The following is a 27,886-nucleotide window of genomic DNA, read 5'->3' on the forward strand; positions in this document are numbered from 1 at the left end:
ATACACAAATAGTAGAGGCAAGACTGTCATTTAGTAGCTGACTAGAAGGTTTCAGTGAGGAAAGTGCTCACACCTTCTGGGGTAATGGATTGTTAGGAAAATGTGGCTGGCATGTTCAGCTGTGCAGAATTGCCCACGCAAGGACATCTGAGCAACTACACAGTAATTTCTTGGTTTAAAAATCAGACATCAACTTTTACCCAAATTTACCCTGTTATCCCTCTGATTAAGGGACCCAAGAAGCGCCTTCCCTGCACCCTGTTCCTGGCTGGCTCTTCTGTCCAGCCTGGCACAAGGACATTGTCAGTCACTAGACAGACTCCTGGTGCCTGAAAGCACAGTCAGAGAGAGCTCACACTCCCCACAAAGACCATGAAAACATCTCCTGGATGATCACCTGGATTTGGAGCCAAATTCAGTAATTCCTGCCACAACCCAGTGTCCTCAGACTAACAAAATGGCTTTTTCAATGCGTTCCCTCAGCCAGCCCTGACAAGGTGTGATATTGCTGTCTAAGGTCAGAGGAACACAAGCAGGACACAACTTGGCCAGCACAGAAGCTGTCAGACTGTCAGATGACAGTTTGCAGGTCTGTCCTTCTGCCTTCAGAAACAGAGATCGTAGAAGAATGCAAAGTAAAAACTTAGCAGAAACCCCCAGCCATCATCCACCATCCCCTGCTCCCACACCTTCACAGTGCTCCAAACCTCATGCTCCGGGCCAGAGAGCAGGTTCCTCCCTCAGTCTGGCCTTGCCAAAACAAAAAAAAAGGAGATTTACAAGCTCAGGAATAAAATTCTCTATGCTAAAACACGATGAAAACAAATGATGTTTTACAGCTTAAATTAAGTTCCTGCCACAAATGGATGAGAAAAAAATTTGCAAGGCTGGTTAATTACAACATGTAAAGCATTTAAGTGACACCTAAATCACATTTTACAACCTTGGACAAGAAAGGCAATTTCAGTGTACTCCCACCAAACATCCTATGTCATCAAGCTCTTTCAATCTTCAGTGGTTTAGAACAAGCCAACCTGCACTGCAGCCCAGCTTCAGGCATCTTTACCTGTTCTTCCTTCCCAGTAAAAATGCAGATTTCCACAGATCTGGCAGGAACCTTTAAACCACTCAGCTTACAACAGCTTACATATAATTAGCACATTGATAATAATTGCCATACAAGACATGTTTTGCTCATTTGACCATCACCATTGTATAGCTGCTCTGTTACACCCTCTTGAGCACAATGAACTCTGTGGGTTTAACTTTTATTCTTAAACCTCTCCCTCTCTCTGGCTGGTTTAAACAGGCAGAACAGCAATTTGCAAACAAAAGGAGTTGAGTGTCCTCCTGGGACTGTTTGAATATACATCCATACAATAATTCCCAGTGCAGGTCAACTTCCCAGTCACTATCTCAACAATGGAAAAAGTGGAAAAGCAATCACCTGCTCATCATCTGCCAAAGTAGCAGGTGAACTGGATCCCTCATCTCCATGAGAAAGGCTCAAGACCAAGACTCGGGCATGGTATAAGTGCCTCCAAGTAGAGGAAAACCACAGGATGTGGAGCTAGATCAGACCTTGGTTCCTACTTTGGATACTCTACTTTTGGGTTTCAGGCTTTGCTACCTTTCTTCTGAAAAAGAACAAAGCTCCTGAAAGCAGAGACAAAACTGGCTGCTAAGGAATCTTCATCTTCCTACCCCTCCTGCTCACTCTCCTCTCTAGTTTTATTATCCTTCATAAACCTCTCCACCTATGGCTCAGATGTCCTGCTCTAGGCAGTAGCAAGGAGAAGTTAAGCAACCACTCACACTTAAGTTATGATTCCACTCCTATTTCCAGGGCTCTGAAGGGCAGCAGTTGATTGATCAGACGAGCTGCTCACTTCATTCTGCTGTGACTGAGGACTTGCCAAACAACACAAAATTTATCCCCTTAGTTACACTGGCACATTCTCCTCTTCCTCCTCCACAACCTGAAGCATAACAAGCCCTTTAACCACTGCTGCTCAATCTGGCTGAAAACAGATCTTGAGCTACACCCCACACAAACCACCTTCATATAATTCACTGCACCTGCATGAGTTGTGTCAGCCCAGACCCTACAGGTAAAGATACTCATTGATTTCACCAACACAGTCCCAACAGATGGGTTTTAAATGTACTTGAGACAGCAGGAATCCCAGGACTAGCAGTCCTGACAGATTATACATTCAGCCTGCAGACCATATATACAGCATTCACTCACACACAGGTTTCTTCATGCCTTAAACCATCATTGTTTAACCAGGGACTCTGCAAATCACAATCTCCTCACTGCTGCAAAGGAATGGACTTTTTCAGTGCTTGTTCTCCTACAAACAGTGTTCTGGAGGATGTTCTTGCCAGAGGAAAAGCTTCAGTTGCACTTGACTAACCAGAGGGGCCCATCTGGGAGAGTCTGTTCACTGCAGCAGGACATCTCTGCCCAATAAAAGTGTGCACAGGTACAGCTGCTTCCTTCAGCACTGTTCTGTTGGCAGCTAGCAGATGCAAAAAAATAATTAAAAGAAAAATTATACCTTCCTCCTATGGTCACCACAGTCTAACAAGACACAGTGGTACAAATAAGAAGTTGCTATATTTTAAAGAGAGCGAAGAGGAGTCAATACACTCAGAGAGATCTGACAGTGCAGTTTTTCAGAGGGTAACTGCATGTTAAATACTAGGGTACACTGGCAGGTTTTCTGCCTCAGATAAAGGGTCTGTAGAGCATTTGTCCAGTCAAAGCAATGAACATGTAAAACAATACACAGGACCCCTGAGCCAGGCCTGGCTGATGGTATTAGGTATCAGCTCTGAATATTTCACTGGCATACAACAAATGGTGAGCATGCAGGGCTGGGGAAAACCTTGTGCTTTTCTTTCACAGAGGCCAACAGGCAGACCCTTGGGACACAGCAATCCATATTGACTGCTGCATCCACAATGACTGCTGCTTTGGTCAACACAGAGAATCATTTCTCCCTGGGGTAACCACTTAGCATATCAGAAAGGCCAATCAGTCTTAACATTTTGCTAAAAAAAAAAAAGTCAATATATTATTAGCCTAAATTCTTGGAAAATGAAAAGATGCCATAATTAAGTGAGCCATGAGGTCACAAGATAAATCAGCAGCAGAACAAAGATTAGCACCCATGAGCTCTGATGCTTTTTTTGCTCTTCCTGTAATGCCCAGTTACAGGAGTGAAATACTGGGGAATACTGGTACCACAGGACATACTGAAACCAGAGGAGGAAAGATCAGGAATGGACTTTGTGCAATGCAACCAAGCCTCCCTTTCCTACATTAAAAATCATAATCAGAAAATATGCCCATTTTCATTCTTCTCTCCCCAGTTAATGATACAGTCACAATTTTTTAAAATAATCTAAAACAATTTGGTTTCTTAATGTGACCCTGTTTATTTTGGAGCATTTTTACTTTGCTTTTGCAAGTCTCACTCTAAACATCAGAGCAAGAAATGTTCTTTTGTTAAGAAATCAAAGCAAAGACACTTGCAGGACATCCCAGTATCTGAGGCTCAAAGAAACATGACCAAGAAACCTCTCAGGAGTCATCTGGGACACTCTCCTTTCCCTCAACTCTGGCTTTCCTCTTGAAAAAAAAAACCCAAACCAACCCACCCCCAAAGCTTTAATTTTGTCCATTTCTATTTAACTTTATTTATTATTTATATATTGTAGTATTGAACACCAAGAGGCTCCACTGACACCTCAAGTTACTCATTGGTAAGACCAAGAACAAGACCAAAACTGTCCCAGTTGCCTCCTCATCCTCACTGCTCCTCCCAGTACTTTCCAAGCCAGTTGTCTCCTCTGCACAACAAAACCCTCAATTCAGAAGAGACTCACAATAGGATTTTCTTGAGGCAATTCAGAAGGCAGCTACAGCATAATGCAGCCTATTTAAGGAGACTTTGCTGAAGTCTAATTTAATAATTTAGGAGATTTAAGAGCAGCACATGTTTAAAAAAAGCCCATGTTGCCTAGGCACTGTGTGCTTTTAGCTGCTGCCCCTGATACCAGGCTTGATGTTGCAAAAACAAAGGTTTTCATCTTTTGAGAACATTTATCAGCAAATAATGAGAAATTAGAATTCCAAAACAGCAACCACTGAAGTTCAGCTTTCATGCATTATAAAAAAAAAGTACTTGCACGTCAGGAAAATTGTTAGCTTGGAATATTGAAATAAAAACCATTGCTAAGTAAAAAAAAAAAAAAAAATTGGAAACTGTACTGGGTTGAATTTTGAAGATTCATTCTTTTGGATGTTCACCAACAGACCTCTTTTCATTCTGCAGAATCCACTGGGAGAGACATGATGACAGAACAGAGGGCACAGTGCCCTTGGGAAGAGGGACAGGGCTGGAAACCCTGTTCTGTGTGGAGGTTGCTGAGAAATCCTGCAGAGCTACCTGAACTCCCTTCTTGTGCTTCAGCTTTTGCAGAGTGGCATTTTAATATCCCACACCCCCAAGCTACAACAAAAATGGACCTGCCACTTCATACACAAACACCTGGGGACATCCTTGTCAGTGAGCAGAGCTCAGATTAGTATTTCATTTTGTGCTGTAGAAACCCTAATCTTTTTTTTTGCTTGCCAACAAAACACCCTTCCAACACACCTCCTAGTACTCCCACACCAAGATCTCATAGCTCACTGTAAAGAGAACATAAATCATTCCCCAGAACTTCAACAGGATTCTATCCTGATATTTTTTTTTTTAATTTTGCAACATTAATGTATCTTGAGATGATTGAGAGTCACTAATTTTATCCCACCACGGCCATTTCTTCCTATCCTGTGTCTGTTATGCCATTATTAAATACATGGCAATGACCTTGTCTCTGAGCAAACTTTTCCCATTTGCTCTACAGAAACACCTACTCCTCAAACTGTTGGAGGGGCTGTGCTTGGGAGGCTGAGCACAACACACTTGGGTGGTTCAATCTCTTTTTAAAAACTATCAACTTTTCATGTGTCAGATGGCAAGTTTAATTTAGTAGGCTAAGAAATTACTGAGAGTTAGAAAATCACTGCAATATGGTTTAAATCTAACTCTGAAAGCCCATCCTACACACAGGGCTGTTACTGCTCTGAAGTACTTCCCTCCTTGGACAGCTCTTACCAGCAGCTGTGAATATAGCAAGAATTAAAGTTTATGTGACCTTTTCATTTTCTGACTTCTTCCCAGCAACAGACTAGAATGTTTCCTCCATTACTGAGGATTTGCTACATGATCATCAACACAATCAGCTGAACAGCAGTGAGCAGAATAAATACAGCCTAGATCTCCAGAATTACAATAAAGAGGCAAACAGAAGCTTTTTCATGTTCTGCTTGTGCTATACTGAGCATGGTGGAATATAAAGATAACAGGGCTGTGTCTCTGTGCCAGTCAATTAATGCCTGTTATCTCTTATGGACTTGTCTGTAGGCAATGCAGGCAACTGTCTGCTAGACACTTCTGGCAAAAGACAGAGAGGCCATTAGAATGCACAAAGAAGTACAACAACAAAAAAAAAACCTCTCCATGAAGGAAAAATAAGCAAACATAAACAGCTCTCAACATGCATGATGCTGCCAAGAGATCCTGCAGGTTCAGTGACAGGGGTCCTACATTAAACTGAAACACACCACAAGCACACCAAGATCTCAATGCAAACACAAGTGAAAACTCATGCCATGGGATTTTGGGCACTCAGCTTTAAATGCAGTCAGGAGGACCAGAAAAATTTAAACAGACCTTTTTAAATTTTCAACCATCTTACACAAGTAAGAGAGAAACATGGCTCAGAAAGCAGTTCCTCCGGGAGACACGTTTTGCTGTGGCATCAGACACCTTTCCAAAGAACATCAGACTATTTATAGATGCTGTCAATGTCCTCCTGCTCACCAAAGGAAAATGTTTTTTTCTGTGCAATCCCAGTGCAGGAAACACTCTCAAAAATGAAAGGTTGGGATGCAACAATCCACATGCACAACCATCCTAAAGATCTGGGAACTAAAAATCTCCACATAAAAATGTAGGGCACTCTGGCTCTGACCCAGCAAAGCATATAAGCATTCAACTGCTTTCCCTTCAACTTCAATAGACAGTTTACACATCTAGAGCCAGTTCATGTCACAGGGCTTTGCTGGCTTGTGATGAAATAGATCCAAAATGCCCATGAGCCCACCCATAGTTCAGCTTCACCTTGCAAAACACAAACTCTTCTTGACCATCACCTTACACAAAACAGAAACAGGAACAGGACACAGACTGGAGCCAAAGCATGTCTGTTTGACATAGATTTTCCAGCTGCAAATGATTTCTTTTTATTGAGGAGAGGGCACATACTGAACCAAGGAAGATGAAAAGGATGGATTCGACAGGCAACAGCCTCTCCAGCACTGCATCCCTTGGATCTCACTGCCTGTGGACAATTCACCTCCTGAAGGTCTGTCCACCAGTGACACCTCTACAGAGCACACAGGCACAGGGTGTCTGACCTGTGCCAAGGGACAGAGGATGCTCTGAAGGAAGGGAGCCTTTCACTCATGGCCTATTGCTCAGCTCCCAGCACCTGCCTGCCCAATGCTCATTCCTGATGCAAAGGAGGTAGAGCTGAACTGATGCTGCTTCTTATCTGGGGAAGCTTATTTTGCTTCATTTTTAGTAACAGCTTATGCAAAATGTTCTATAACAAGGTCTTCCTCTACTACCTGCTGGAAGCTATCTGTGAGCACGCAGGCAGGGCATGGTTCATTAGTGTGGGCATCTATTCATCTCCCACAGCATGAAGTGAAATATTCCCAAACACTCACACAGAGGGGTGCTGGCTTCTGAGGCTTTGCAGCACTTTTACTGTTCTTGCTGCATTAAAGTTTAATTAATTTTTAGCTTAGATATTTACATAGAATATAAACTGTTCAGAAGGACAACTGTCAACCAGCCAAGACCTCTTTGGCAGGACTTTGGGATCAGGTTTTACTCTTCTCGTGATGGCAGCTCTGGCACAGACCTGCTTCAGTTCTGTAAAATTATGTCTGTGTATGTTTGATCCCTTCGGGGAGATTGCCAAAGCACCAAGATTAATTAGCAACTTACCTAAAATACACTCTCTATTAGATAGATCTTAAAAGGCTCCTTGTTACAGACAGCTTTATAAAAACACATTCTGAAATACTGATGAATCTGTATGACATAAGATGACATTTTGAACTCTGTCTCAGTGCCCATTCTCATTTCCACACTAAGTAAAATTACTTTTATTAGTTTCATGACAGCTCTGCACTTACATCAGCTCTGCAGAGTTCTGTCCAAATCACAGAAAATAAACTCACTTGATGGACAAATACAGCCTCATTATGCTTCCAGCTACTGCAACATCCTCAATCAATATAGCTTTGAATGTTAATAAGAAGGCAAGAATGTATTTAAATTGATGTGCGACCACAGTGCAAAAGTAATTGCAGAGGCTCTTAGCAATTGTGCTGAATGGGTACTCTCCCAGTGCCTTTCCCAAAGGAAGAAAACAGCATGTGTCTCGGTTTAAGAGACAGGTGTCTGCTAGGGAAGGCAGGAGCCTCCCTTGGATTGGAGAATGTAAACCCCCTCCCTGTGAATTATTATAATTTTGAAATTAAGGGGCTCTCAGGTAAAGATACAAGGATAGGAATAACAGTTCTTTACCAGCATGTATAACCAGGCAAACAATAACAACAACAACAATGGAATTAACAACAAACAGCCCCAGGGACCCCGTGCCAGCCCAGAGGGGACAGCAGGGAGGAGAGGATTTGCCTCCCACAGCCCCGGGACACTCGGTCCCGGTGCCCTGCAGGACTCTGAGCAGCACCGAGCTGGAAGGGCAGGAATGAGCAGGAATCCCGGGCTGGGGGAGGAGATGGAGCAGAAACTCGGGGCAGTGCCTGAACTGCGGTCCCGGCAGGGCAGGGGCTGGGGCTGCAGAGCAGAGAAACCAGAGCAGGGTGGAGGAGCAGCAGGGATGGGGCAGGGCAGGGATGGGGATCAGGGGTCCAGCAGGGATGGGGGATCAGGACAGGGATGGGGGATCAGGGCAGGGATGGGGGATCAGGGGTCCAGCAGGGATGGGGGATCAGGGGTCCAGCAGGGATGGGGATCAGGGTTCCCTGAACATGAGCACACGGGGACAGGGCCCTCCTTACATGAGGTAGGGGTTAATAAGGTCCCAGTCAGTGGCTGCTCTCACAAGGAGAGGCTCACCCCACAGAAGAAGAAGATGAAGAAGATGACAAAGAAGATGATGAAGAAGACCACAAAAACAATGAAGACAAAGAAGACAAAGAAGAAAAGTGTCCCTGAAGCTGCAGAGTGAGAGCCAGCAGCTGCCCCAGCACTCCTTTTCCTGCCCAAAATCCCACATCCCTCAGAAATGCCCCAGATAAGAGAAAATGCAACCAGAGGCCTTCCTTCTCCCTGAGTTTGGGCACTTCTTTGTTTTCTTCAGTACTCATTAATGCCCAGTAGTCAGTGTTTCTTAGCAGCTTATAGGAAAAATTCTATAGGCAAGAAGAACAAAAGAAAAGAAACCTAACCCCCAACAATATTAAACCATTTCTCTAAATCCATGGAAAAAGTTTCAGACTAGAAGAGGTTTTAAGCATCTGCCAGGAGCAAGATGGAGACAACACCTTACTCCTGGCAGTAGCATGGCTTCATTTATTAGTGCTCATTTCCAAACTGGTTCCAATACTGCTGGCCAACAGACTTTTTCTCAGGGAAAAGCACAGCTGTTCCAGGCCAAGCTTCCAGAGAGACTTCAGCCTGTCTCCAGCTGGGAGCTGGCAGGTGCCCTTGCCTGCAGGAGCCTGCATCAGCAGCACACCTGGGTACTGCAATGCAGCAAGCCACACGTTTTCCCTCTTCACCTGATCATCATGGTCAAAGAGAGTTTTTAGGGTAGAAACATGAGTTCATGGACCCTTCCAGTCCTCATATATGGGAATGGGGGGGATACTGCAGTCTCACCACAATTATCAGTGCAGCACTGAGGGGTCTGTGCTGCAACAGCATCAGCCCAGGGACAGCCCAGGATTGCACAATTACAGAATTAGAAGTTACTGAAGTTCTGCTCATCAGACCAATACAGCTAAAAATAAACCAGGAAGACATTCCTCACCTAAGGCTCAGGAGGGTTCTGGTATGTAGCTGAGTCATGCAATAATCATTAAATTAAACACATCTTGATCCCTGGTTTATGCTCCATCAGCGGGAACTGAAAAACTAAGCTTTTGTGCATACTGAAAAAGCAATGTTACACCCACTGAAACAGACACAAGGAAGTAATTTGAAGGTCAAGGTCTCCTGGAAAGCGACTGCAGCAGTAAGAATGAATTGTCCTAAGAAAGGAGGAAGTGAGGACTAGCTCACACTCGTTTTTCTCCTCCAAACAGAATTTGAGAGAACATGTTTAGAGCTTATGGAAGAGATCAGGCTGAGAGGAACATCCTTCATCCATGAAACAGCACGAGTCTCCCCCATCCTATCAGCACTACACACATTCTACTGGCTAACTGCACTGCCAGTGAGATCACCTGTGCCAGACACTTCTCACAATTCACTAGCACCAGGACAACTCAAAGGGATAATGCAAGCCCCATTTGTGATGGCTTGTCATTTTCCCATACCAGTTATCACTGGGGTCTCTTTGCCCAGCTGTCACTTGTACCTGAGTACCGCTGTGTGACAGGTATGTGCCTGGTTACTGCACTCCAGGAATGCCAACTACACTTCACTCTGGTGTAAGCACCTTGTCTGTAAGGAAAAGTTCTCAGATCTGCCTGGATGTACCAAAAGATTGTGATGTGGGCACTGGCCCCATTCTCCTACCACTGAAGACATTTCCGCAAGGACAAGGTCACAGTGTGACTGATTCTTAGGACCTCAGTCTGCAGAACTGCATTCAACAACTTAGATTAGACTGCACTACAAAGTCATTCTTTACCTCTTTCTTCCTATTTTTTACTTAACTTGTAGCATTTCTCCCACACTAAAAGTCCTCTTGGAAAGCTTCACAGTTGCTGCTTGCAATCAAATGATTTTGTATAGTTTCTAGTCACTTCTTTCTGCAGAGAACACTGCTGGCAGGGATGAGGCAGGCCATATTCTGAGAAGACAGTACAGCCTTAAGTTATATGTTGGTTCAACATACATACACGATGGCAAGGATCAACAAAAGTTTGTGAAAGGGATCCCAGCTACTATGCTAGAAAAAAAGCAAAACAAAACCAAATCAAACAAACAAACAAAAAAAAAACAAAAAACAAAAAAAACCACAAAACATTACAAACCCCACCAGATTTCTCAGTTCAATAAATGAGTTACAACCAAACACTCGTATGCTGATTTTTTTTTTTAAAGCCTAAAGCATTTAAACTTTCACACAGGCATGTTTGGGACTTCAACTTCCCACTTAAAGAAAGGCAGAGTTTGAGAACAGGCCAGCCAGTATCACTGAGCATTGAGAGCACCAGCTGACACAGGCACAATGCATTTGAACTAGCAGAGCACAAGTCATAGGGTTCTGCAGCCAGTGTGGTCTCACAACTGGTGACAAGTCCAGCTGAGAAGCATGACCAGCCTGGAACAAGGTGGTTTTGCAGATCCACTGTCACACACATCTTGTATCTTTCTGATGAATTCAGGGTGGGACAACAGCCCCCCTTCCCTGGTCAAGACATCCCTTGCCTTTTTTCCCCCACTCACAAATAACACCAGTCTATCCACCTCTTTCCTTATCCAGGGAAACTGCTGCACTACCATCCCCTGCAGGTATCTGTACCCCAGTAGGAACATCAGAGGAGCAGAACATGGCCACAGGTACTTCAGTCTCAGTAAGACCACTGCAAATTCACCTTTCCAGTTTAAAACTTGTTATACAGGTTGAGATTACTGCTAAGAAAAGCTACCAAACCAATCACTGTGAGAACACTTACAACTGCCTTGAGAGCCCTCACCCTCCCCCAAAGTGTTGTTTTATCTTAAAAATTACTTCAACATGGAGCTGAACAACCTCACTGCTCCTTTAGGCATATAGGAACAGTGTCAGAGGAAAAGGGCTGACAGTGTCAGTCACACTATCTAAAGTTTTGAAGCCTCCTTTTCTTTTCCTAAATTCCACATCAAAATGCAACCTTTGAATATCTCCAAAACACCTTTCTCTACAGCAAACACCCAGGCCAAAGAAAAGTACCTCCCAGAAAGACATGTAACACCCATCCAATATCTACAAACACTTCTGTCTGTAAAGACACAGCACTGCTGCTGAGGGTTTGCTGTTCTCCAGGTTTTAGAGGTGACCAACTGAGGGAGACAGGATGCACAGAAAGGCAGCAGCAGTGCAAGACCCAGTTGCCTGGGTCATCAGCTACAGCCAACAGTCCACATATAATCTCTCCTTTACAATATTCTTGTACTGACTTCACAGAAGCCATAATTTCATGTTAATGAGCACTGCCTCTGATTAAATAAATCACAGCTTTCACCCAGACATTCCTGTCCCTGAACAGATTGCACTTGTGCTCTGAATAAGTGAATTGACTGAAGTTAACTTTAGCATGGCAAAAGGAGGAAAAAAGGCTTGTGTGCAAGGGCAAGGTAAGTTTTCAGCCAAATCCTCCTCATGTCCCATTTTGTGATGTAAATGCACGAACACCTGGGCAGCAGGCAGACAAGAAGGGCCCCAGGACAAATGGCTGGGGCTGGAGAGGCCAGACTGCTCCTCTCCAAGCCAGTGCCAGCTGAGCAGTATCTGAATGGCTCCTGTATTTCCTACAGGATCATCTCTGCTATCACTGCTCAGAAATGGAGTTTGACAGACCTGCAGCAGCCCACAACAGCACACACAGACTTCAGGTTTGCTGTTTCTTGACCAGACCCCAGGCAGGTCCATGCCTTGCTGTATACTCTGTTCTGCAAACCACCTCAGCCAGGCTGGGCCAGGGTAATCACTTAATGATCAAGTTTAACTTTACACTAGAGGTACCAGCAAGAGCAGAGCTTCTTGAAGTAAGAGCTAGGCACGTAGGCCAGTGGCCACAAGATCTTGCTTAAAGGCCCTAAAAACATAGGGACCAGTCTGGCTGACAGATGTGGAACAGACCCCCTGCCTCCACTGTTCTCACAAACTTCCCAGGTAACAGGGTGAGGAGGAAGGAACAGCTCCATCACATCCTCTTCACTAGTAACTTTTCTTTTTAAAGAAAACTGGAAAAGTTTTTATTTTTTCTTTTTTAAAGAAAAACTTTTCTTTTAAAGATCAACCTGAAGGTGCATCTTCTTCTCCCCCAGGCTGGCTGGCACAGTGGCCAGCAGCCCTGCTGGGCCACAGCCCCAGGGTTCATTAAAAGGCCAGTACAAGACACCTGCCCAGAGCTGAGCCTCCACCTTCCTGTGCAGAGTATGGCTCTTCCCACCTGGTGTGGCCGTGAGGACACCCTGCTTAAGTAATCTGCAGAGCCAAGAAGTCAGAATCCCAGTGGGATTAGCTGTCCCTACAGATGCAGCAGCCATATCCAGAACAATCACCACTAACAAGAGGAGTGTGAGAACAGAAATTAAGCCTGCAGTCCCTGGGACTAAGCTATTTTAATGATTAGAAGCCAGTATTCAGGGCTAAAAGTGGAAGACCTCCCCATTTGCCTCTCAATCATCAGGGCTGGCCAAATTCAAAGTATCTTCAGAGTATCATGAGACCTTTGATGTTTTCAGAACTCTTGAGTTAGTACAGCCCTTTGGAAGCTGAGTCCTTCAACCTCATTTTCCCAGAGGATGCCAGGGAGAAGTCATGCCCCTGCTTTACCCACATCACTTTGCCACATATACCCACCTGGCTTGACTTCCACCCTACCCACTAGGATACCAAAACACATTTACATTGAGCATCAGTGAGAAAATTTAATTGAAGATCTGACAAACTGGACATTTGATGCTTGGAGAGCAAAATTCCTGAGAAGGAAGCACTGCGTAAAAAATGCAAAGCTGCAACTCCAAGCTCCACAGGCTTTCCAGAGCTCACTCTCCATGTGCCTTTGTTTGAACAGCAGTGTATCCATGTTCTGTACCCAGCTCCCACACACTCCACATGTCCTCCCCTACTCCTCCCCCCCACAGGCAAACACGCTCTGCAAACAAAGCTCCAGCAGCTTTGTGGAAGCCCTGATAGAAGGAGAATGCTATTCCCTGTGGAGAAGCAAAGATACCCACATAATGGAGCTGTCTGCTTGGGATGCTGTTCTGGTCTCCTGAGGATGGGATCAAGTATGTGCCTTACAATTAATTTGTTATTTGTGTAACATATCCTTATTACCATCTATTACCATCCACTGAAATTATTAAGAGCTCAATTACTTTCTTTTTTTTTTTTTGTATGGTTGGTTTTTTTTTGTCTGGTTGGTTGGTTTTTTTTGGTCTTCTTTAAATCAAAGCCATTCCTCTTAGGTAGAACAGTCTGAACTGCAATTTACACTGACACTGTAAAGCAGCCCTACTGCAAACACATACCTACCCCTTCGCATTCCCTCCAAAGATCAGAAACAATAAAACTATTGTAATAAAACTAAAAAAGCTATTTATGAAACAGAAAGATCAATCTAGGATGCACTTCTGCAGGGGACAGACACAGGGTACAGCTGGGGGGTGGGAAAGTTTGAGACAGTGCTACTGGCCTAGAGGGGTTTTGGTTATTAACTGTGAAAGGCCCCCCCCACTGCAGTGAAAATCCAGACAGGCCTCATACCCCTGCTCCAGCAACAATGAGCTGTGCACTCACCCTGCAATGTTTTATTGATAAGGCTCCACTAATTTTGTGTTAGTCAGGCACGGGCAACCAACCATCAAAAATCAGATCTGTGGTACAGGTATTCTTAAATCTAAATACAGCAGCACACAGACTATAAAATGCAGGACAGCTAACAAGGCACCGAACAGACTCAAGAACCTGACCTCAAGGAAGCATGAGGAGGCAGGGACTACAGCATATCCATTAATACCAAGGAACATCTTACCAAGAAGGAAGTAATCAAGGAATAAACAACTGGAGTCAATCCCTACCACAATCAACCCTGAAAGCTGCAGGCAGTTTTTAAAGGAGATGCTACCAAAGAACCCTCATAACTGTGGACATGTTGTGTGGCACTTCCACAACTTCACACACCTGAAGCACCAAGGCAGTATTTGCAAAAGCTCTGCCCCCCTAGAAGCCACTTCCGAAACTGGGCAGCCCCCAAAACATATTATAAACATATTAAAAATCATCTGAGCTGCCAAGTTTAAGTGACTTCTCTGACTGACTGTTATACAGCTTTGTTTGTTTACTTTCATTCTTACCTGCTGATGTTGCCTGGCTGCTGCTGTGATAAACTCAACAAGAGTATATACTAATGGCTTACACATGATCTGTAACAAAGAAAGACACAGTCTCTTATTAGTGGTTTGCTGACAGACAGGTTTGTTTTTCAAGCAAAACAGTCTATATTTTGCATACAGCCTTTTAAGTAAGAAGAAAATTACACAAGAAAAAGAAATGCCCAGAAATCAGCAACAGTTTATTTGAAAATTAACAGCTTTGTTCACACCAGCTCTGAGCGAAATCTTGATCACAACAAAAAGCAGCAGTGAAACTCTTCACCTGGAAAAATCAGGCAAACATTTTTCACCCGTTATGTTCTGCCAAGTGAAAACTAAAGTCTACATCCAGCTGACACTTTCTGTAGTGTCAATTCACTTTGTGCAGAGCCCCAGTCCCAGGCAAAGAAGAACATGCCGAGTTGTAGCCAAGTGTGGGTTGCTCTCTCCTCCCAGGGAACAAATGACAGGACAAAAGGAAAGGGCCTAAAGTTGCACCACGGGGGGAGGTTTACATTAGGTATAAGGAAAAATCTCTTCACTGAAAGGGTTGTCAGGCACTGGCACAGGCTTCTCAGGGAAGTGGCTGAGTCACTACCCCTGGAAGTATTTATAAAGACATGTGGATGTGGTAATTTTAAAAGATTCTACAAGGAACAGTCATAGGGAATCCAAAGGCTTTAGAAACCTGTAGATGGGATCTTAGGTTTGCTGTCCATCTGGGCAACATACAACCCTGTTCTCCCTCCATTTCTCAAACTAATGTACAAAGCATCATGGCTTGGTGTCCTAAGAAACCTGGCAAGCAGAGGAACTCTATCCTGGATGGAGTCCTCAGAGTCTGAAAACATCCTCCCCCAGTTACACAAGCCCACATCTCCTCCCACCCTCATGTCAGACATCAATTCTAAAAGGTTTTGAGAAAGGGCTTCTGGCAGCTGTCTCTAGCTTGCTCTGACCTAAAAACCCCTGAAGAATTGTATGACATTCAGTCCCATGGGCTATTTCTTAAAAACTGGCTGTCTTCATAGAGCAGACCAGCCCCAGGCATAGGTCAAGATTGCAGGAAATATCTCAAACATTTCAGACACTTGCACTCTCTGAATATCAGGCTTGGAGATTAGATTCCAATTAGACTTTACACTCCTCAGCCTTTTTGGAAGAAAACTGAGAAACTGAGCATGCAGTCGGAACAGAGCTGGACAGAGCTACATCAGTTGTTCAAACAAGGTGACCGGTTTTGCCACTGTGCAAACCTTGCTCATCCATTTTGTTTGAATACTGGTAAAAATTAGAGTTTCTTAGGCTATGTTTTAAAGAGCAGCCTGCTGTTCACCTGATTTTTGCATGCAGTATCCCAGTCCTAACCATAAGATCCTGGCCTCCTGCAGAGCTGCTATGAAAACTGAGTCTGAATTTTAGAGTCTGAGCAGGTAAAAATCCAAGGAAACCTCACAGCAATTTCAAAAGTCTGCAATAAAGCAAAGAAGTTTCTCTCCCTACTTTCCTCAGAATTATAATCATACTTTGGAGCCAGCAGAAGACAACAGAGCACACAGTCAGCAGCACTTACTGGGAAGCGTTTGAAGAGATCATGGAACATGGAGCATGTCAGGGGACTGTTCCGTTTACTGAGGAACTGGGTCAGTGCCTGCTGATAGACAACAGCCACCTTCTCCACATTCAAACAGCCTGGGTTCAAAAGCTGTAGGGAAGAAAACAGAACAAAAACACTTCCAGTGAAACACAACAATGAATCACTAACAATGAATACATTAATTTTCATCACTTCTAAGAGGTTTTTCCAACAACTAGTCATGCTTGAGGTACGACACAGAACCATGAAGAAAAGCCAAGTGAGCCCCAAATATGCTTTCCCAGGCACTGATAGCCATATGACCTTGTCACTGAAGGGCAGCACAGCTTCCTAGTAGGACTACACACAGTCCACACAGTGTGGGGACTGTGCTCTAGGTTTGTGCCTGGCAGGAGTAGTACACAAGGTTCACAGAGCACTGCAAGCCCATCATGTAATAGTTGGGCTGTGCACATGGTGTTCTCAGCTGGAGAGCTACTTGTATCAGTAGATTTTAGTGTATGCACATATCTGTATCTACATACACTTAGCACCTATGTCCAGGACTCCTAGGTACTCAGCAGACAAGCCCTAGCACTGATCCGGATCCAGAAATCCCAAAACCATGTCCATGCTCCAATATCCCCCTCTGGTGGGGAACAAGAATCCCAGACACACAACAACCAGCTGAGACCTGCTCAGGCTACATGGATCTAAACATACAGGAGAAACTGAAGAGCCAAGTGTGGAGCACTGCATCCCAACGTTCCTGGACTGTACTCATATTGCCAGGGAAGCACTGCTCTTTGGGAAGAGTGAAAAATTAGGGCCCAGGAGGAAAAAGCTGTAATCTTCACAGCAGTGAACCTCTGCCCAAGGAATTTTTCCACGGCCCCATGGAAATCGAAAGGCAAGTTAACGTGGTATCCCCTTCTCAGGTCAAACTTCCAGTGCACTGGATCTGAACACAGGCTAAAGTGGAACAAGGAAGATGGGTCTTGAAATATGACCTCAGTTTTTCTAATTAAGTGTCTCCATTTAGCACTTACTCGATACACACGTCTTCAGGGGAAATAATTGATTTCTCCTTCCATGCATATATTTACTGAAAAAAAAAATTCTATAGTTTATCCATAAATTTGGCTACTGCATCGTAGTGTCTGCTCTAGTTCCACTTTCCTGCTTATAAAAAAGGTCCAAATTATGCTCACAAAGCACAGCTCACTGGAAACACACCACACACCTCTATCTCTTCCACACTGCAAAACCTCCCTGGCCTCAATACAATGTCAGCATTAGCAGCATCACATGAACTGAGTTGCCATTTCCCTCAAACCAGCAGTTCGTGTCAGCTGCTGGCTCTGTCCCTACCTGGCCAGAGCCAGAGCTCTGCTCCCATTGGAGTCAGAGGCTTCCCTGTGAAAGTGCACTAGGATGCTGTGAAGCATGCCTCACTCTAGCCTCAAAAGTCAAGTATCTTGTTTATATTCCCACTGATCTCCCATTTTGTTTTTCTTTCACAAGAGACCAGCACTGCACAGGAGTTACTTGGATTAACACCCTCCACCTCTCACTCAGCTCTAGAAGCACTGGTTGTCTTTTCAGCCTCCAGTAACACCTCAGTGTGTGTAATTTCCATGAGGGAGCTCTGCTTATTTTTTTTACCCCACAAGATGTCAGCAAGATTTAGGCACTAATTCCTGTGGTCACTTTGAGGAGTTGAGAGGCAAGGTCAGGGTCAGCTGGCAAGACTGAGACACTACTTGATAAGTTTCTAGTGGAGGTGACTGGAGTGGGATGCCCAAATATAAAGGGTCACCATACTCTGAGACCTGTGAAATGCAGCAGAGACAGCAGGTGAAAGGGGATCAGACTAAGGGTTTCCTAGTAATGGACACCAGTAGCACAGTCAGGTGAAGTCTCCCTCCAAACAACTGCCACCAAAATCAGGGCTGCCCCACACACTCTTCACACGTCACTCTTCGCCTTAGCCCAAACCTCAGGAAAATAGGGCTTTACTTTCATCCACCACTGCCCTGTGTCTTTCTGCTCCTTCCTGCTCTGGAGAAAAACTCAAGAGTGACTGCCAGGAGTCTAATGGAAAAAACAGCAAAACAGGGAGGAGAACAGCACAAATACACATGAGACTTTTTTGGACATCAACCTGGATCCACTGAATCAGCAGCCCCTGTGCCTATGGGCAAGCAGGCACCGAAAGGCAGGAGGGTGAGGGCCAGAAAAGGAATTTTCAGTGTTATGGAAATAATGTAGACAGGTAACTGCAAGCAGCAGACCCAGTGACAAAGAACAAGGAAGGCCCACTCAGCTGAACCAGGTAATGCAGCTTTACTGACAAAAAACACATCCCCAGAAACAGCCTGGTGTCTCACCTGACACGCCTGCTTTGCTCTGCTGTCGCTCTGTTTCTCAGGCTCAGGGGGAGGAAGAGTTGATGACATGTTTCCTTTCAACACTTTGAGCAGGTATAATGAGGCACTATAAAAGGGGAGAACACTGCAGTTACCACAGTGAAGCTGCCCAAGGGCAGAGGCCAGGCAGCACAGGCAGCTTACTCTGTAGCAAAGATGGTTACAGAATTTGAGAGGGTCCCTTCTCTCAGTCTAACCCACTCTGGCCAGACCTAAAGAAATCTTGAAAAATTGAGTATTTTAATTATGTGTCATTACTGTCAGATATCCCCACTATCAGCCTGGTTTCCTCAAGTACATGCTTTTGACTGGCACTACTGAAGGAGTTCTGCACCCTGCCCAGGATTTCTGAGCCTGCACAACTCAGCCAGTGCTGCAGCATGGCCTCTCAGCCTCAGCTGCCATGTGCTGGAGAACTCAGGTGTATCCATTGTGAGAGCATGCAGACCTCTGCTCTTTTGGGAAATGCAGAACCTACTGGGCACTGCTCCACTGAGGACTGCCACTGCTGGGAAGCTGTCAGGGAGCCATGCAGCATACATAGCCAGCCCCATGTTGCCAGAAGTACCATGGTCCCTGCACAGCTAAGGGGGAGATGTGCTGCAGAGCCAACAAAGTCCAATGGCACTGCGCTGACCATGCAACATGGTACCCATTGCACACACAGCTGAGTTGAAAAATCCTAGACTGAGTATGAAACTCCTCATGACACTGGCTGCATGTCACAAGAGAGCCTGCTGGTAAATGGCACTCCTATTTACACCAGAGAACATCAAGATCACTCATGTTTCTAACAAATACATATCTGTCTTATCCTAATTTTCCTGTATCCTACAGCAAAGGAGAAAATACTGGTATGCACAGTCAGGACTTGATTGCTATTGCCCTCACTGTGCTATCATGAAGACAGTAAACACTGTATTTAAAGAACAATCATCACAGGTTGACTGGGAATTGCACACATTCCCCACTGAATCACACACACTGAATTATTCCCAGAAGCCTCAAGAAAGCACTTCCCACCAGCAGCAGCAATGTTATACCAGATCATTTATGTATCACAGAAGCTATAAAAGACAATTCTCAAAAAATAGGAATGTTTGAAAATGCTTCAGACTGCCAGGACTGACTAGTCCTTATGTAAGACACAGATGTTGCTATCAAGCCTTCTGCAAGGCTCTTGCTTCCCAGACCTCTTAACACACAACATCACACTTGCTCAGATCTCACAGCATCAGTAGAGATGCTCCCTGTGAACACTCACCTGAAGTAATAGAGAGCCACTGCAGAGTCAGTGTGCTTGCAGGCTTTCTTGACAAGTCTCTGCACTAGAGCATGCACATCGTCTTGCAGGGAGGCCACTCTCTTGCAGTACTGCTTATTGCGGCACAGCGAGTTCCTGCACAGCATTAAAACAAACCCAGAGTCACTACCTACAGACAGAGCTCTGGGGAGCAGATGGCCAGCAACACTTACCACTTTATCAGGGGGAGAGAACAAAACCAGGACAGTGAGTGATAACAGACAATGCTGTGGGCAGCACATGGCTGTGGCAAGAAGGGTGAGGACACTGAACACTCTTCACTTTCAAGCACAAATTTAGGCATCAGAGCTCCCACAAAGAGGACTGACTACCTCAAACCTTGTTACTTCTCAACTGCTTCTCAGCTGGGGCAGGAGGGCAGCACTGAAAATGCTTTAGAGAGTGCTGAGGATGTCAAGAAGTGGTGCAGAGGACACACCATGACATACCATGTGTTATGTCTGTCTAGCTGGTATCATCCTTCACTTCTGGCCCTGAACAGAGAATTTGCACTCTGCCTGTCTCAGAAATAACTTGTTGAGAGTTCTGCCAGCCACAGCAGCAACTCTGTAAGCCCTGGGTGTTGTTGCATGGTCTGACTCAGAGGTCAGAGGACCATGGAGGTATTCAGTGACATGGCTCCATACCTGCAACTCTTGTGTTTGTTACTGAGGCTTCTACCTGCAAACAGGTTTGACATTTCAAGTCCTTTAGCGTAGAAAATCCAGATCCTAATTCCTTTCCTGCAGGATATACTAAGCACTGTGTATGTGTGTGGTGCTGGTAATCTAACCTACACAATCTCTAAGCACAGCAATTACCTTCAACCTTAGAAAGACCAGCTCCTGGTGTTCAATCAATTCCACAGTTGTTTATCAAAAGCCATTGTCTATTATCTGAAGGTCTAAGGACACTTACTTGAAGATACTAGCTGTTTTCTGGAGGATGTCAACCTCCTGCTTGTCAGAGTCTGAGCTCATGCATTGTTCAATCAATTGAAGCAGGGGCTCAATGATATCAAACACCAAGGGGTTCTCTGCTTGCTTAACCAGGAACACATCAATCAGATCCAACACCTGCAAACACAGTTATCCATGTGAGGAGTACAGCAGGCAGGGAAACAAGATGGATTTACCCAGAGCACCTACCAGTAGGCTGTGGAGCAGTTAGAAGGGGCTGAAAAAATTATTTACAGCTGAGATCTGTACACATTCTGGTACCATTTCTACTGTTAGGGCACAGGAAACTGAAAACTAAAATCTGAAACTGAAGATTAAGAGTTGTCTGTTGGTCCCAACTCTGTTTCATGCAGTGACACCATTTAGAAAGAACAGTTACAAGGATCAGTGTCACCTGGCCAGACCTGCAGTCACTCTAACCTGGCACAAGTCCCTGTTAGCACCACTGACTGACAGCTCTCACTCCTGCAAGCCCAGCTTGAATTACAGACAGTGCATTAGCATAAAATCAGCCTTTTTATGGAACAGCATCAGAAGGGAAATGCAGTAGAGCCACTGGCTCACTTCACTATTCAGCCTTGGCTAGCCTGACTCCTGATGCCCATTTCTGTCTGGGAGCAGCTGGAGCTGTCCCTGGACGCTGGCATGTCCCAGAAGGTCCATACTGACACCAGGCGGCCTGAACTCAGCATTACAGTCACAACCAACCAGAGGGTTTATCAGAATCCCCCCAGATTTTACTGGCACAACAAGCCAAAAAAGCTGATGTTGAAAAATGACCCGAGGCATTTTATGCATGTGTCTTTAAGGAACACCAAGTTTGTCCAGTTAAAACAAAAACTGAGGGGCATCTTTGGATAGCTGTGAGAAAGGATCTTGTCAGTTTAAGCATTTCAGATCAGCAAATGAAAACCACTGAGCACTTTCTGACAGCACAGACCTGGTTTTCAAACAGGCCTGTGAAGCCCCAATCACTGACCCCAAACAGTGCTGTGTCAGGTGCTGTCCAAAGCCAGAACAATCCAGTCCCAGCTTCCAGGAGCTCATGACATAGGTGACTATCCAAGCTGTTTAGTGTCAGGTAGCTCATGGCATGCATAGGCTTCAACATAATACTAAACCAGAGGTCTTCACATCTAACACTTCTCTCCCACCTTAGCCTTGAAATCCCTCCGTAGGATCTTCTCTTTCCGCATTCTGTCTTTCTCATCTTTCTTTGCCTGGATCCGTTTCTGCTGCTCAGCAAAAAGGGCTGAGATGTTCTTGTCAAGAGCCATCATAGCATCATCATCCAGCTCTTCATCACTCTTATCTCCTTCCTTTTGTTTTTAGAAGAGAAAACCAATACATCAACTCATTTACTTCAAAAAGACAGTGAGGAGGGAACCAGACTCAAGCAGGGATGTAGCTAACCCAGAATAATACTGTAGGGAGGGAAAACATGCTCAGATCCATGAGAAATCTCACTTATATTTCTTTTCAGGTAATCTGGCTGCACAGCACTAACATGTAGAGAGGGTCAGGAGAGGGAAGAGACTGAGGTTTTCACCTCTGTGCTGTTCCTCCTTCAGTAAAGAGGTTCATATTTTGCTATGTCTGCAACCTTTATTGGAATCATTAAACCAAACTCTATCACTGCTACAGTTAAGTCTCCAGAGTGGTCTTCAGGGAACACTCCTCCACACAGGCCAGTCAACCCACATAAAGTATCTCAGTGCTCTAGTTCACATCAATCTCATTTATTACAGGAAGGAGCACAAGCTGTGTCAGGCTAGACTGAACAAGCTAAAGTGCTCAAGACATATGAACAATAAATAAAAGGACAAGTGACTTATTCCCACAGCTCACCTAAAACCCTGAGCTATTTCAAGTGCCATACAAAGATGGCTGCAAGGGCTATGACTGCATGAGTTCAGGCAAAATGAGTGTTACTAGATCATCTCTCACCATCCCAACCTCCCAGTATCTGTATCAAGGCAGAAAGTGAAAACATACCAAAGTATTCCCTGCTTGGAGAACTTTCATCAGCTGACTGCGAAAATTTTCATCAACTTCTTCACCCTCCTCATCTCCACTGTCAGTGCTGTCTTCATCCGAGGAGTCCTCACTTCTTTCTTCATCCTAAGGAAGGAAAGTTCATCTCCTGAGCACACCAGACAAGCCCAACTCAATTATCAGATGTGTCACTGTTCAGAGATAAAACCTCAACCCTCCCCTCCTGCCTTCCTCCTAGCCCTCAGATCCAAGTACAGACACCTAAGATAATGGGGTACCAGGTCTCCACAAGAGCTAAAGGTGGAATATAATGCAGACTTCTGTGTCATATTAAATAAGTATCAAAGAGAAGCTTCCAAGGAACTGCTCCCATCTGACCCTCCTCTCTGCTGATGCCTGTAATGCTTTGTTACTTGAATCTCTACAGTCCTTACAAATGTGAGCTCTGGAATCCAGCTGGCTGTGCACCACAGCCACGATTCTGTCTATGGCTGAAAAAAGGAGAGGCCTCTGCTCATTTCAGGATGCAGCTATTTCTTCTCAGAAAGGCATCTGTTCAACAAGCCACATCCACAACAGCAAGCCAAGAGACTCCAGCATGCACTTCTAATAACCCATTTGTGTGTTGAACCTTTAAAATAAATCTTAACAGAGTGACAGCTGTTTTCCTCAAACAAAGAAATGGTGTTAATCTATTGACACAGTTCAGGAGAAACATTAAACATTGAGGATATGAAGAGTGGTTGTCACTGTCAATGGCACAGTTACCGTGTCCTCTGCAGATTTGGTTTTTTTGTTTGATTCTTCCATCACAACGACAGCACTTTCTTCATTTTGCTCTTGGTTAGGGTCAAATACCTACAAAAAAAAAATTTAAAAAAAGGGACTTGAATTTTTCAGTATTTTGTTTTTAAGCATTTCTTGTGTACAACAGACAGAAATTTCAGCACAGTAAACCAGCTGAATAACGGAATTTTAAGTAAGGGCATTAACTTTCTGCTTGTTAACATGCCAAGTTCTTTCTGTAAGTAACGAAAAAGGTGGAGAAATCTGATTAAGCTGGTGGCATTGCACATCTTGGTTTGCTACAAATGAAGTATTAGGTTCATCACAAAGTATCTGACAGCCTATCTTTGGAATCCACATATTATTTTCTCAGTAGGCATCACCTTTCTTAGTGGTATGACCAATTCAGATTTTTAGTCTCACTTATCTTTAGCACCTCTATGAAAAAAGCACCTTTCTAGAAAAAATAAATGTTACCATTTATACTCACATATAAAATCTACCGGTTACATAAACTGAATCAGGAATTTCTTCAGCCTAAAGCTATCAAATAATACAGCTTAAAGTTAGCAATCTCAGGCTCCTGTAAAAAACAACCAAACTCCTCCCCCATAAAAACAAGAACCTCCAACTTGAAACTGCAGCTCAAATTCAGCAGCACACATCATCAGATATTCCCTAAATCAAGCAGATTGTAAATTAAACCCAAAATTGAGACATGTTTATACATAAATCTGTTAGGGACAAAACAGGCAAACAGTACAAGGCCCCTCTAGTGCCTCACTTACATCCAGGATCAGCTGCAAGCCCCTCTTGGTCAGGTTAGGGCATATCGATACAAACACACTCTTGGAAATCCGACGTAAGAGGAGGCTGGGCTGGGCAAGGAGGGAGAGAAGGATTTCCACCATCACCTCAACCCATCCTGGCTCCGAGTTGTCTGCACAGGATCAAACAGTGACAGGAAGAGGCATTGGCATATCAGTAAGAAACTACAGAAAAATTCACCAAGGAATAAAAAATAAAATTGTCCTTCTAGCTGACTCTTAGAAATACCCACTCAGCAACTCAGACCAGAAGGCTGGAGGGAGAAACCACAGGGAGAAACATGCTTGCAATGGTCTTTTGACCACTGCAAAGGCTTACTAGGTAACAAAAGCTACCATTTATTAAATCATTACTTAGATTAGCAGTTTTGCAAGTCATGTGACACCTACTTGGCCACATTAAAGCCATTAGCAGCTGGTCAGTAAAAGTATATGCATTTTATAGTGTTTCAGTGAAACCAGAAATCACAGCAGCTCATGAAAAGTGATGGCATTTGAAATTCATCCTTTAGTCCAAAAGTTTGGGAATCCTGCTCTACAACCAACCAAACCACCAAAGAATTACAGCTTTTATTTTCACAGTGCCCTCAAATTGATTTACACAGATTTTAGGAGAACAAGACCACAGCTGGAGAGGAAATCAAAAGACTGAGCCAAGTTTTTTCCTGGTCAAGTCCCAACCTAGAGGGTCCACAGGCCCTAAACAAGGATCAGCCTCCATCTCCAACCACGCTGTGTATACACAGAGGACATGTTTCATATGCTCAGAACTCAAGCTAAGAAGAAAACATGTTTCATGCCTGCTGGGTGTTCAAGCCCATAGCTTTTCCAGGCAGACACCACCAGTCCATCACCAGCCACTGTCCCACAAAGAACAATGACTCAAGGAAAAGGAACTCCCTTGGAGTGCTCACCCAAACAAGGGCAGCTAGGGATCTCAGTTCTCCTTTCCATGGCACACAGGAACATAACTCACTGACAGTGCAGACAGAGAGCTGGAGCAGAACACTTAGAAGGGCACAGAAAGAGAATGAAGAAGGGATTCCCCTGGGAGTAAGTGCATCAAGCTAGAACCAAAGCAGAGTGTGTCAATAATGCAGAACTGCCATCTGTCTTTGACAGACCACTAACAATCCCAGTCCCTTTCTTTGTGTAGGAAGGACTCACCAGTCTTCTTCTTCTTCTTCTTGGCTTCTTTGCTGAATGCCCTCTCTGTGCAGTTCAGAAGGTCGCTCAGAACATCCACTGTTTCAGACTGATTCTGTTTGATCAAAAGCAGACAGCAAGCAGGCTCAGAACTCCCTACCAGCACCACCACCAACAGAGGGAATAGCTCCAAATCTAAGGACCACTCTAAACAGGCACATATATTACAATCAACTACTACAACTCTTTTGCAGAAAAAAAACACATTAAATTTAGTAAAAATCACTCCAGTCAGCAGCAAATCAAGGGCAGAACTAATGCTCAGGCCAAGCTTTGCCCACTACACGTCTACAGGCAGTGTAAGAATCACAGTTTATTAGCTGCCAGTTGCCCATTTTCAAAAGCAAGAGGTTCTGTAAGGCTGGATCTCTGAACACAGAGAAACTTCCTCCCCATTTTGGTGTTCAGAAAGCCCAGCTATCAGCCTATTCTATACTAGAGAAACATTCATCAGACATCTTACCTTGAAAAGATGAATGGCCATTGAAAGCAGAAGTTGCTGGAATGCACCAACTTTGGCATTGTGTGATTTGTTTTCCTTCTTCTGCAGATCCTTCACGGACTGAAGTGTTCTGAAGAAAGAAACCTCTCTGAGTTTTTCACAATTACAACAGCAAATCATCTCATATGACCAGAGTAAAAACATGACCAAAACTATAGTACTGCTTTGTATGCTTAGCATTTATTTGCATTGGGTATTCTTTCAGTACACAATCTTAACACAGTATCTTACTGGATGTGGGTTATAAAAAAACTACACTTGTGAACAGACTACATTCCTAATACCACAGTCAAAGCTAGACCTTTATGGGGAATCAAACTCAGAAAAGAGTCATTGAGAAGTTTGTACAGGCATTATTAGGAGAAAAGATGAGCCAACTGTTACAATTATTTTGGAGAAGGACTATGAGCAAAAATAGAAAAGACATGGCTATCATAGTTAACACTTAGTAAATACATAGAAGGAAGAGGAAGAAAGGAATGGGGTGGAAAGAAACAGAAAGGCACTCTGAAACCCAGCCATGGGTGCAGGATACTCAAAGGGAAAAAAAGGAACTGCCACTGCAAGTGAAATGGCTGTGTTACAGAACAGCAGGAGGCAAAGAGAATACATCTCTTTTACTGCCCTAAAGAGAAACCAAGACCAGGGCTTTCCTACCTTTCTCACTTCACCAACCCAGCACCCAGCTTCCCAAATGCCTCACCTCTCCCAGATATCCCTCTGTTCCTTGGTAAAAGGTTTCACAGCTTTGACATGCTCACTGGAGAGCAGTTTGTTGGCATACTCAACGAGGAGAAAGATCCACAGCTTCCCATCTGCAGTCACACCATGGACATGCTTCTCTCTCAAGGCTGCAGCCTCTGCTGTATCCCCCAAAACAGGCAGAGTGTTTAATGTCTGAAGTAACCTGCAAAGACAGACAGCCACCATGTTACTGTCAGAGGAACCAAATGGTCTGCTCCCACTTTCCAAATTCATAGCCACCAGCAAAGCACTCTCATCCCAGAGCTCTGGTCACTCACTGCAGCCCAGACTGACAGTGCCCAATTTTCAACCCACATATGTAGCCAAGACAGCAGTGTAGAGCTCATCATCTTCATGGCCCTAAGCCATCTGGTGCTCTCAAGGACACTAATAATCACAGTTGTTTCCCACTCTGTCCCCCACCATGTCCTCTGCTTTCCTTCTACTGAGGTTTGGCAATCATCTAAAAACATCCATTACCAACTCTATCCTCCTTAATACAGGGAGGGCTGTGGACTCACCAGCACCTGGCACACAGAGTGGACAGTCACCAGCACAACCCCAGCACCTCCCTCTTGGGTCCTTCCCCTTCCAGCTTGCAACAGAGGCAATGGAAATATTATGGGAAAAACCAGTATGAGCTCATGTCCAAACCTGCCATATCATCTCACATATACTCATCAGATTTGCTATGGACAATACACAGATATTTGAAAAATCCATCACCTTAAAAAAAGCCATTTCCTGGTGCTGGAGTCAAAGAAATGCTCCAAATACAGCCTACCGTTCCAAACTTCTTGCCCTGCTATTCACAAGCTGATCTTATCCTCAGGGGAAAAAAAAAGATAAATTTCCAAGCTTAAAGCATGCAATCAAATCCTCACCCAAAAAAGTAGTTTTCTGTCTCTGTATGATCCCGTTCATTTAGGGGCTCTGATGGAAGGACATTAGCCTCAGCTATCTGGGAATTCTTCTTCTTAGCAACAAAGAAAGCATGGAAGAAGCAAAACCTAGAATAGATAGAAACAGGAACAAAATTAAAACGCAGATTGGTCCTAACAAAGCAAAATCAGCCCATTGTGTGCAAACCAAACAGCTCCAAATTCAAGGAAGTCCAAGCACTGAAAAAAGCCAGTTTACAA

At 44.2% G+C, this 27,886-nt stretch overlaps 1 protein-coding gene across 1 annotated transcript in view; it reads right to left on the reverse strand.

Annotated features, from left to right (window-relative positions):
* The window catches only part of MYBBP1A (MYB binding protein 1a), a 55,351-nt gene that overhangs the window by 18,987 nt on the left and 8,478 nt on the right, over positions 1-27,886 (reverse strand). Inside the window, exons 11-23 of the mRNA XM_062506958.1 lie at positions 27,629-27,754; positions 26,704-26,907; positions 25,962-26,070; positions 25,460-25,553; positions 24,254-24,405; positions 23,448-23,537; positions 22,680-22,805; positions 21,839-22,003; positions 20,644-20,801; positions 19,687-19,821; positions 18,384-18,489; positions 15,991-16,122; positions 14,400-14,468 (exon numbers count right to left, since the gene is read on the reverse strand). Of these exons, the coding sequence (XP_062362942.1) occupies positions 14,400-14,468; positions 15,991-16,122; positions 18,384-18,489; positions 19,687-19,821; positions 20,644-20,801; positions 21,839-22,003; positions 22,680-22,805; positions 23,448-23,537; positions 24,254-24,405; positions 25,460-25,553; positions 25,962-26,070; positions 26,704-26,907; positions 27,629-27,754 (1,666 nt within the window). The remainder of the gene's footprint in view (positions 1-14,399; positions 14,469-15,990; positions 16,123-18,383; positions 18,490-19,686; positions 19,822-20,643; positions 20,802-21,838; positions 22,004-22,679; positions 22,806-23,447; positions 23,538-24,253; positions 24,406-25,459; positions 25,554-25,961; positions 26,071-26,703; positions 26,908-27,628; positions 27,755-27,886) is intronic.

The sequence above is a fragment of the Cinclus cinclus genome, chromosome 22 (genome assembly GCF_963662255.1).
Source record: "Cinclus cinclus chromosome 22, bCinCin1.1, whole genome shotgun sequence".
Taxonomy (NCBI): domain Eukaryota; kingdom Metazoa; phylum Chordata; class Aves; order Passeriformes; family Cinclidae; genus Cinclus; species Cinclus cinclus.